Genomic DNA, 11,040 nt, shown 5'->3' with positions numbered 1-11,040 from the left:
GTGAGGGGACACCCTCGGGCGTGCAAGGGGACGCCCTCAGGTGTACACAGGTACATCCTCAGGTGTGCACGGGGACATCTTCAGGTGTGCAAGGGGACATCCTTGGTTGTGCACGGGGACATCATGCAAGGGGACACCTTTGGGCATGAAAGGGGATATCCTCAGGCGTGCAAGGGGACACCCTTGGGTGTACAAAGGGACAACCTCGGGCGTGCAAGGGGACATCCTCGGGCATGCAAGGGGACATCGTACAAGGGGACACCCTTGTGCGTGCACGGGGACATTCTCAGGCGTGTGAGGGGACACCCTCGGGTGTGCAAGGGGACATCCTCGGGTGTGCATGGGTACATCCTCGGGTGTGCACGGGGACACCCTCGGGCGTGAAAGGGGACATCCTCGGGCATACAAGGGGACACCCTTGGGCGTGCGAGGGGACATCGTGCACGGGGACACCTTTGGGCGCACAAGGGGACCCCCTCGGGTGTACAAAGGGACATCCTCGGGTGTGCACGGGGACACCCTTGGGCGTGAAAGGGGACATCGTACAAGGGGACACCCTCGGGCGTGCACGGGGACCCCCTCGGGGCCAGGGCTGGGGCCAGGGCAGCAGACGTGCCCTAGCACGGGGGCAGCCCAGCTCCAAGCCGAGGCCGCGCTGGGCCCTGCGAGGGCCGCTCCGCCTCTCTTGGCCCGGCGGGGCTGCCTTGGCCTTGTCCTGCCCCGGGGCGGGGTTGGCCCTCCCCGTGCCCGGTCCCGTGCGGGTCCCCGGGGGGGGACGCGGGCCCTGGGGCTCGGCTGGCTGCTGAGGTGGTGGCCGCGCTGCCGGCCCCGGCCCAGGACCGCGGGCCTCTCTGCTGTAAGGGGCCGGGCAGAGGTATAAGACCCCGCGCGGCCCCCGCAACGCCGCCGAGACCCGGCACAACTCGGTGCACGTAACGGCGGCGGGCGGGGCGGGCGCGGCCCCGCCCCCGCGCCTGGCGGGGCCCCGCCCCCCGGACGGCGCGGCACCGCCCCCCCCGGCCGCCATTGGCTGCGGCGCGGGCGGGTTTCCCGCGCGCGCGGCGCGGCAGCATGGCGGGGGAGCGGGCGGTGGGGCTGGTGCGGGAGCTGCACCGCGCCGGCGGCGGGCACCTGCCGCCCTTCCGTGTGAGCGGGGCCGGGGGCGGCGGGACGGGCCCTGGGGGTGGCCCGCACTCGCTGACCGTGTCCGGTGTTGCAGGCGGAGGGGCTGCGGCAGACTCTGGAGGAGATGCGCGCCTTGTACGAGCGGAACCAGGCGGACGTGTGAGTGCCGCGCCCGGCCCCGGGGCTGTGCCCCCCCCTCCCCACCTCTGTAACGCGGCTCCTTCTCCTCCAGGTCCGAAGCGAAGTCGGGACGGACGGACCTGATTTTCCTCATCCGCTTTCGGCACTGTTGCCTGCTCCGGAACCAGCGCTGCATCCTGGCCTACCTGTGAGTGCGGCGGGGGGAGGCGGGGGGCTGCCGCGGCCCGGCGGGGGCACGGAGCGTCGGGTCGTCCCGGCCGGCACAGGACAGGGTCCCCGAGCGCTGGGTTTTGGGGCTCTCAGCCCCAGGCGAGCGGTTCCTCTGCGAGGCGCAGTAGCAGGGCAGCGCGGGGCTGGCCCTCCGTCTTCGCTGCTGGTACCACCAACGCCAGCACGAAGAGGAGGCCCCGTTTCCTCCCGCTCTTTAAAAATTTTAATTACTGGATAAGCCAAAATCACATCCTTTAAAGGAAGGTGGGTGGAACGACCCCGGTTTTTGTTCAGTCTCTTTGAGGGCAGACTGGGGTGTCAGTGTTTTGGGGGGACGTTGCCGGCACTCGCCTCAGCAAAGATGCTGGGTTTGCCCCTCGTTTCTTCCCGCAGGTACGACCGGTTGCTGCGGATCCGAGCGCTAAGGTGGGAGTATGGCAGCGTCCTGCCAAACACCATCCAGTTTCACATGTCAGCTGAGGAAGTGAGTCAGCCTTGTCTTAAACTCTTCCCCCCCCTTATTCCTCCTGATGGATTATCTATTTAGTAGGGTCAAAATAGGGTAGACTGCTCTTCCCCCACTACAAGCATGTGCCTTTCGGTAAATGCTAATTTGTTGTACCCATTGTCTATGGGTACAATCCCAAGGGGATACGGAGTGCAGGTGATGCCTGGCACTTTTAAGGATCAGGTGGTCTTCACTAGATCAGACTTGCAGCCGGCAGAACTAAGTCTTCGCACGCGGCTCTCAAATGCCATCCCTGGACCACCGTACAGAGCTGCTAACACGAGCAGCACGTGTCCTGCCCCGAATCCAGATCGCTCTGCCTCTGGAGCAGTTTTTCCCTTTAGAAGAGCTTGTGTTCACCTTTGGCTGGCACGAACACGCTTGGCAACAGTGGTCTGACAGCGCAAATAAACCAGATCTCGCTCATCAGGGACCTGTCTTTCAGCATCAGCTGTTAGGCTTTGCCTGAGGGATCGCTGTTAATGTCCGCAGGTGGAGTGGTTCAATCGGTACAAAAAGTCTCTGGCTACCTACATGAGGTCGGTAGGAGGAGAGGAGGGGCTGGACCTTACGCAGGACATAAAACCTCCTAAAAGCCTGTACATCGAAGTAAGTGCAAGATCGGTGGTTTCTGTCTGTGAACAAATATTTTGCCCACCCATCTCTTTTCAGAGAATTTCGCCCCCATCCCAAGTCAGAAGGTCATTGAGCAAAACCTTCAAGAGCACCAAAGCTTCCACAAGCTTCTGTGTTTTACTCTTTACGCTCTGCCTGGCAGCGTTTTACTCCCTCTTCTACTGAGGGCTCAAAGTATGTTGAAAGATGGCATTTCTAGTCCGCAGGGAACTGGTGTGGTGGGGTGAGTGATCTGAATCCCAGTGAGAAGTTTTTTGCAGCATTTTGCAGCAACGTAACCAACTCTCAAATCCACTAGAAACCTTGTGCCCATGTTAAGGATTGTTAACTAGCTTTCTTTTTTGTTATTTTAAGTGGACTCTGATAGATGAGACTATAAATCGTTTTACACAATTGATACAACAAAGCAAGAGCGCGTGAGAAATCAGAGTCAGTAGCTGAAGTGCTCTGTTCTGATGTTCTCATCGAAGGAACATGTCGTGACAATTGACCTGCTCTTTAGGACAGTTTCACTGTTAACAGACGCATTTTCTGATATGGGTGTGGGAAGGTTCTGGAAATGCTGCTGCTGTTCCCCAGACCCTGTCTGTTGTGCTGCCCCTCCTCTGCTCCCTGAGGAGGGCTGGGCTCGGCTGCTCGCTGGTGCTTTTTGCTCCAGGCAGAGGCAGGAAGAGAATGTCAGGTAGAGCCCACACACTGCGGGATCGCTCCAGTTCTGCATTTCCAGGTCTGCTATATATTGAGGCTCCAGCAGGCGGGTAGGAATGTGTCCATACTTACAGTTCTGGGGCACGTGTTGTAAGTCAGCAGTGATGTTTAGTCTTTTCTATGGGAGATCTGATGATCTGAGAGCTGTGTTTCTGCTTGGCAGGTGCGGTGTTTAAGAGATTACGGAGAGTTTGAGATCGATGATGGTACCACCATCCTGTTGAAGAAGAATAGCCAGGTACCCATGACAATAGAGTGTGGTCTGTTCTCTTCCTTCCCTTTCACTCCCATGACATCCCCCTGCTTATCCCAGCTTCGCAGCATGTCACAGGTCCTGCACACCCCGCTCCTTGTGCATGCTGCAAGCTGTGTGTGCGGCCCAGGACTGCGGTTCGGCTCTGCCTGATCTGGTACCACGACGCAGCGGGCATACAGCACAACTAACAGAGCTGGTTGCATGCAGCAACAAATCCCATCTGCCTGGGTTTCAAGGAAAGTTTGTCTGTGTTCCTCTGCAGCACTTTTTACCCCGCTGGAAATGCGAGCAGTTAATCAGACAAGGAGTCCTAGAGCACATTCTGTCGTAAGCGTGCAGGACGGGAGGGGCAACCCTTGCTCGGTGGCCTACCCACAACGGGGACTGAACTCTGGTGTGCGCAGGACTTCAGACACCTCAGCATTTCTGCAGTGGACACCCTGCCACTCCTCTTAACAGTCTTTGATACCTGACATGAAGGTCAGCCCCGAGTTTATGAAGTATGCAAACCATGCTGGCCAGCTCTTCATGACCGAAGGGTGCACACTGGTAATGTAGCGGTCCTGGGAATCCAGCATAGTGGGGGGTGGCATTGGGTGGGGAGGGGGGGCGGTTATCCAAGCCCCACAATTACAAGTGGGTTTTGTGAATGCATGTTTGTTTGGAGCAGTTCTTTGTTCACACTGTGCATGTGGGAGTAAGAGACCAACTGGCTAGGCTCTGGAAGCCAGGAGAGCTCCATGGTTGCAAAATAAAGAACTGCTTCAGCCTTCAATTTAGTGTTTTTCAAGAGTTAACGTTGTGTTTGTTAAACACTCTGACCTAACCCATCCTGACCCTGCAGAGTGATGCTCAACTGGTTATTTAGGTGTCTCGGTGGAGCTGCTCCTCCAAGTGTCAGATGAGGCTGCAGAGCTTCTTTCTAGGATTAAACATGAGGCCTATAAATGTTTCTTAAGGTGCTGAGCAAATGAGCACTGCAGTCTGGGTCATGGGCCTGGCCAAAGTTTCTCCCACACTCCCTTTACGAAGACTCTCCTTCCCCAGAGCACCGGTCTGGCAAGGCCAAGGGACTATTAGGAGTAGGGGTGGGAAAGGGAGCAGAGGGTTTTAAGGATTCCAGTTAACACAAAACCAGAGCAAGGCTGAAGAGCTGCTCTCCCTGTCTGGTTTTCCTAATTGAGCTGCTCACTCTTGAGTAGTGGCTGAGAGGTAACACTTCCAAAAACGTAAGCCCTGGGTAAGACTAGAGGTTTGCCTAGCCCCCATCTCTGACAGGAGCCAAAAAGCAAATACTTGGGGAAGGATACAGGAACAGGATAAATGCCCAGAGCGTTACTGCATTGCTCTCCCAGCCCCAGCCACACCTTCTGTGGGACTTCCCTCCCTGCCATAGCCCAGCTTCCCTCATGGCCCTTAGTAATCAGGGCTGCCCCCAAGGCAAAGAAAAAGGAGTCTCAGCTGTCATCTGCCAGCGTGAAAAAGCACGCCTAGACCAAGGAGGTCTCCTCAAGCACAGCCTCCAGCCATCTCCTGGCACTGTCTGAAGGCTGGGGACCCCTCTGCCCTGGCAGGCTGGGATTTAAAGGCTGAGTTTTAGCTCACAGCCAATTTATCCCCTTTTGTTCTTGAACCAACAACAGCTCGTGCTATTTTTAAGCCCTCTTCTTTGTATTGACTTTGTCCAGCCTCCGCTTTGCTACCCTGATCCAGTCAGGCTTGTCTAGTCTCTCTTGTACAGTAGTCTCCATAGCCCCCAAAATCCTAGGAGTCCTTTCACAGCTAATGGCAACCACAGCCCCCCCAGAGCAAGGCAGGGGCACCGTGACAACGACGCATCCTTCATGCAGAGGGCAATGCCCTGGGCAGATCAATAAATTTGGTATTTGCTGATGTGAATGCTTGGCTTTGTGGCCTTCTAGACAACTTATTTTGGCAAAAGCAGTACTCACTGCCAGTGTGTGAAGGCCAACAAAGAAGGCAAGGTGAGGCAGTTCACTTACCACGTCTCCTGGTCTCCTTTGAAGAAGCGCAATGCTGAGTAGGGGTCACCAACCCTGCCCTGAGCCTTGGAGGCTCAAATTGAAAGAAGGCTTCTCCCTCAGTCCTGCTCACCACAGAGGCAAAAATTTGGCAACAGGTTGGTTTGGACCCTAGGCTCAGGCTTTAGGAGGGCTAGAGGCTCTTAGAGCCCAAGAGGAGCTGTAGGGAATAAAAGTTCAGCAACAGTTGGGGGAGGCTACTGAAACACAGAGCAGACAGGAGATGGCAGGAGGTGCTGTAATATTGCAAACATTTTAATGCCACAACACAGCCTTCCTGCTTGGAGTGAGCCAGACGCAGAAACCTGCAAGCCCTCCTACCCTGGCTTTCCAGCCGTAACAGTGTGGCCCCAACAGCAACTCTCCACAGAGAGGGAGCAGCTGCACCGCCACCAAACACGCTGCCAGAGCGCAGGCAGCTCCTGTGGGATGGCTGCCCTGAGACAGACCTGACTTACAACAGCACACTCTGCCACTCAGAAAGGCACCAAAGCTGGTGCTTTCAGAAGGAAAATTCAGCTATCCACAGCACCAATTTCCTTAAAGGACACTGGTTTCTCTGTTTTCTACGTTCTACCCAGGAAAATCCTAGCAAGACCAGGGAGCACAAGGCTGATTTCCCAACCCAGCCACACCTCCCCTTCTGCACCTGACAAACCCCGGGCAGGGGCAGGGCTGCCACAGTGGGTGCCCCATCACCCACTCAGAGATGCTGGTGTGATTTTTCCGATGAGCTGCTTCAGAGCTGAGGCTTGCTCCTCCAACAGCTGGTTCTTCTCCTCAGTGCTCTTCTGCTTCAGCTCAGCTACCTGCAGGGCCATTGCAAAGCCCCTGTTCTCCTCACAGAGGTCTTCGATCAGCAGTTTGTTCCTGGAGAGTTGGGCCTACAGCAGGGACAGGAGGCTTTAGGTTCAGCATCCCCATGCGGGGGCCCCAGCCAGGCAGGGCTACGCAGCACTAACCCCTTTTGCACTCACCTGGGTGTCTTTGAGCTGAGCCGCCCTCTCTGCCAGCACAGCTTCGGCACTCCTCAGATTGTGCTCCAGCCCCTCTGCCTGCTCCACAGCTGCCTGCAGCAGACGCTCGTGTTCTTCCTGCAGCGGGCAACAAACCCTAACGTTGGGTTTTCCCAGCACTCACCTGGCCTCTGGCAATCCTGCACCATGCATGTCCCCAGGACTCCGCTCACAGACCTTCACACTCCCTGAAGGAAAGCGTGGGGGGATCAGCAGAGGTGATGCAGGATGCAAAGAGCAGTGGGACAAGTGTCTAGAGCAGTACAGCCTTCCCTAGGTCAGCATCAACCGGTTTTAGGACAACGCACAGATTTCCCAGCAATGTTTTCTATAAAAACAAGCCAATGGCCTCCCCTCTGTCAGCCATGTCCAGGAAAGCCCAGGGAGAGACATAGTTTCCTTGGATGCAGTTTTTGTGTCTACTCATTTTAATTCCTTAGGTTATAATTTGCTCCATCTTTGCCCAGGTTAGTTCAACTGAATCACAGAGTCCTGAAACAAAGGACAAACTCACAAAAACCCAGCACCTTGTTGCCCAGTGTCCTAGAGATAAAACCACCCTGCTCTGTGCAGGCTACATCTCCATGTAGAGAGCTCAAACTTTCTTTCCCCTCCCTGAGCCAACACAGGGTGTCTCCCTGGATAACTCCTGCTCCTCTAGGCACAAGGTATCTTGTCTGGGGTAGGTGGATTAGAGTGGGGAGGGCTCCTGTTTGAGTGCAGGGCAGTGACTGGGTTCACGAGGAATGAAAATTGCACCTGAGTTTGAAGATCGAGTGCATTTTCCACATGGGCTTTTTGATACACAGCATCTTCCACCCAAACCTCTGGTGGTTTTGACCACAGCTGCCTTCCAGGTTGGCAGTGCTCCCTCCCCGGCACCCTTGACTTGAGTTCCCGCGATTCCCTGCTTACCTGTGTCCTGACCAGCTGCTTGCCTGTCTGCTCAGCCTGCCGGTGCAGGTTTTCCTGCAGCTGCTGAGCCTTGCACTGTTCCTCCCTCAAGCTGGTTTGCAGCTGCTCAAACTGTTTCTTTGGCACCATGTTGTTCATCTGGGCCTTGGCCTGCTGCAACTGCAGAGTGTGCCGAGTCTGGGCCAGGCTCAGGCTTGCTTTGGCTTCTAAGAGCTGTAACACAGGAAGGCCAATAGCTGGTTACAGCTTTGTGTCAGCAATGGGACAGGCCCAGGGTGTGCTGTGGGTGAGGAGAGAGGTTAGGAAGCACCCTCAGCCCCTGCCTCAGCTCTCACACCAGCACGGCCACAGCAGAGCAGCAGGACCATGGGAGTGGTGCTTGCTGGGCAGCCTACAAGCCAGGGATGGAGACCACTGAGAGCTGCAGGAGGAGAAACAGTGACCCCTTGCTGAGAGATGCTCCCCTTGCTGAGCAGCGAGGAGCAGGAGTTGCTGGAGGGATCCTCTGGGTGGGAGTCCTAGCACCAAGGGCCACAACAGCAGGAGGCAGAGGAGGCTGTTCACCTGGGTTTGTTCTTAGATACATCCCAGGCAAGCTGGGCTTCAATCCCTACCTGTACTACAGGTCCTTTGCTTCCTGCCAGCAGCAAAGGGCGAAGCCAGTACTGGGAAGCAGGTCTGGTCCAGCTTTGCCCTAGGGCTACCTCGGGGTGGCTGAACTCTGGAAAGCCAGTCCCTGAGCTGGCTTCTACCCCAGGGTAGAAGGCAGGAGAGGGATATTAACACATTTGGAGGTTTCTCACATCGTCTTTCCTCTATCCTAGTGGTCCTTGTTCCCCTGCTCTGATCACCTTGTTTCCCTCTCCTCAGACATGGCCTGCCTAGCCCCTATCATTCCTGCCCAGCCCCTACCTGATCAGGCCACTCCTCTAGCTCCATCAGCTGAGCCATGGGGAACCACAGCTCCTGGCACTCCTGTGCAAGCCACCTCCACTCAACCTCCATCTCCTCTGCCCAGCCAGCCTGCACAGGACAAGGACAGAGGGGACACTGCAGGGGCAGCTGCAAGCAAGGATCTGTCCCAAGCTGCACCTGAACTGGCTTCAGACATATCTGAGTGAGAGGGCGAGTCCTTTGTCCCCCACAAAGAGCAAGTGGACAGTCTTTTCTGCCTGGGGAAGGTGTCCAATACAGCCGCGAGCAGGGCAATACCAACAGCACAGGGACCACTCAGAAACCTGCCACCCTGCCACCAACTGAATGACACCCACCTTCTCCTGCGAAGCCTTGAGCTGCTGTCGGAGCAGCTCCGTCTCCATCCAACATGCCGCATGCTGCTGGTGGTGCTCCAGCCTTGCGGCTGTCTCTGCTCCTCGTAGCCACTCAGCCTCCGCAAGCCTCTGGCTCCGCAGCTGGACATTGCCAGGGCCAGCACCGTGGCCAGCCTTGTGCTCAGTGAGTTCACAGCCCAGCTGACGCATCTTGACATTCAGGTGGGAGACCTCCCCCTTGCTCTTCTCACTCTGGAAAAGGTTGAGGAAAAAACCAATTCATGCACAGAGGCTGGGGATGGGAAGAGAGGCAATAGAGACTTAACCTGTCCCACACTGTCCCCGCTGGGTTCCCACCCAGGAACACCGCTGTCGCTGCAGGGCCTTGCGGGCACTCAGGACAAGTGCCCTCATTTCCCAGCCTGACCAAAGCCCAGCAGCCGAGTTCAAGCACAGCATTCCCGAATAAGAAAACCCACTCAGACGATAGCCCTGGAGGATGCCACTAGGGAAAGGGTGGAGGGGGCAACTGTATGGATGTGCAACAGAAGTATTAAGATTGGTAAGAATACAGTATGAATAGAAACGTGTCCGTGTGCACATGTGAAAGTATCAGACGAAAGAGCAGAGTAAGGGCTACAAGAGCAGCCTGCATCGACGCTAAAGGGCACCATCCCCCAGACATTGCTCCTAGGACATTGTCCCCAGCAGGAATGCTGAGCAAGGTGCAGTTTCTGGCCCATGCTCTGACCAGACCACAGCACAGATAACATGTCAGTAGAAAGCCTGCATCTAACAGCAGGGCAGCAACACCTCACATCCCATTCCTCTGCTAGCCTCCCAGGAAAACAGGCAGCCAACACAGCTTTCCTCCAAAGGAGGAAAACCAGACAATGGGCAGCAGGTTTGTGGCTGACGGTTAATGGAAGCTGAAGCCAGCAAGGGCCAGCAAAGGCCATCCTGCTGCAGCTGATGGCCCCAAAGAGTACAAAAGACATGTCCAAAAAAACAGGTTGTGGTTCCCAGTCATGAGGAACCCCAGGAACAGGGTGAGGAACTAACAGCCTGCAACCCTCATCCATGTTGCGCACAAGCAATCCTCGCCAGGCCTTGTGTGCGCACTTGTCCAAGAGCTTGTGAGCATGTGTGTTTGAGACTGGGAGTGAGCAAAATCTCTGGGAGAAAGACTGCAAGTAGGTAAAGTCAACCTCATTAGTGATTTTGTAGTAACACGTTCCCTTCTGTAAGACCTTCGCTGGCTTTTGTCACACAAATTTTCCCTACTTGACAAGCTATAAAATGAAGCTGGTTCTTCAAAGCAAGACTGGGTTTGAATGTTTGAAACAAACATTCCTGTTCTCCTCTATAAGCATGTGTAGTTTTTGTCCTCCTAAATCCTTCAGCCAAGAGCCTGTCAGTTAGTGTTAACGGCTTCTTACCGACACTGTTAACTCTGCTATTTCAGCCAGCTCCTCCACATTCTCTCTGCCCAACTCGCTCACATGTTTCCTGTTGGGGAGAGGGATATGATCAGCTTCAGGCCAGAAAGCAGCAAACCATGGCCCCCCAGAGAAGGGCCCTGTTTCAGGGAGCCACACATCTCGTTTTGGCCTGCAACAGGAAGCAAAGCCAGGCCAAAATGGATACGGTCCTGAATTGATTCAAGAGTGGGTCAGGTGTCTCTGCCCCAACAGGTGACTCTGCCCAGCTCAGGGCAGACAGTTGGGAACATCCAAAGTCCTGCAACATTGTCAGAGGCCGACAAAGCAGGGGATGAAGAACAGTGGGAGAGCCTGCTTAGCAGACTCTTGGGACTATCTGCACCAGAAACCTGGCTCTCCTTGGATTTATGACCTCAGTACCTATCTCAAGCTTCCTAAGGCAGCAGCAGGCCACTGGCCAAAAGGTTTGTGTATTGAAGAAGCACATCCTTCCCTCCCTCAGCATACCCATCCCCACAGCCTTCCCCAAACCCGGCTCTGGACCCTGTGCTCTGGCCTGCCTGAGCCTTTGGCTGGCCAAGCCCGTCCCAGCACTGGCTGCTTTTGCGTGGGGCGAAGGGTGTGAGAGTGCTGGCTTGCTCAGAAACGAGTAAACAAAAGGCAGGTTGAGCCAGCTGAAATCTCGTAAATGCACCTGAGTGGCTGTTCCTTTTACAAGCATTAGCTATCCACCCATTTGCCAGCCTCCCACAGCTGGCTCCTCTCTTACT

The 11,040-nt window shown here is 55.7% G+C and overlaps 1 protein-coding gene across 3 annotated transcripts; it reads left to right on the top strand.

The window, feature by feature from the left end:
• Positions 1 to 1,071: 1,071 nt before the first annotated feature.
• Positions 1,072 to 4,161, top strand: GINS1 (GINS complex subunit 1). 3 transcript variants are annotated; one of them, XM_059828592.1, is made up of 7 exons: positions 1,072 to 1,146; positions 1,220 to 1,284; positions 1,358 to 1,453; positions 1,870 to 1,960; positions 2,477 to 2,593; positions 3,492 to 3,566; positions 3,847 to 4,161. In XM_059828592.1, the coding sequence occupies exons 1-7, from the start codon at positions 1,072 to 1,074 to the stop codon at positions 3,913 to 3,915; spliced, it is 588 nt and encodes a 195-aa protein (XP_059684575.1). In that variant the 3' UTR covers positions 3,916 to 4,161. The 3 variants fall into 3 exon arrangements, with proteins under 3 accessions (XP_059684575.1, XP_059684576.1, XP_059684577.1); XM_059828593.1 differs by lacking the exon at positions 2,477 to 2,593; XM_059828594.1 differs by lacking the exons at positions 1,220 to 1,284; positions 1,358 to 1,453; positions 1,870 to 1,960.
• Positions 4,162 to 11,040: the final 6,879 nt, after the last annotated feature.

Source organism: Gavia stellata, chromosome 23 (genome assembly GCF_030936135.1).
Source record: "Gavia stellata isolate bGavSte3 chromosome 23, bGavSte3.hap2, whole genome shotgun sequence".
Classification (NCBI taxonomy): Eukaryota; Metazoa; Chordata; class Aves; order Gaviiformes; family Gaviidae; genus Gavia; species Gavia stellata.
The sequence above is the reverse complement of the archived record's forward strand: the minus strand, read 5'-3'. Positions and strand labels throughout refer to the sequence as shown.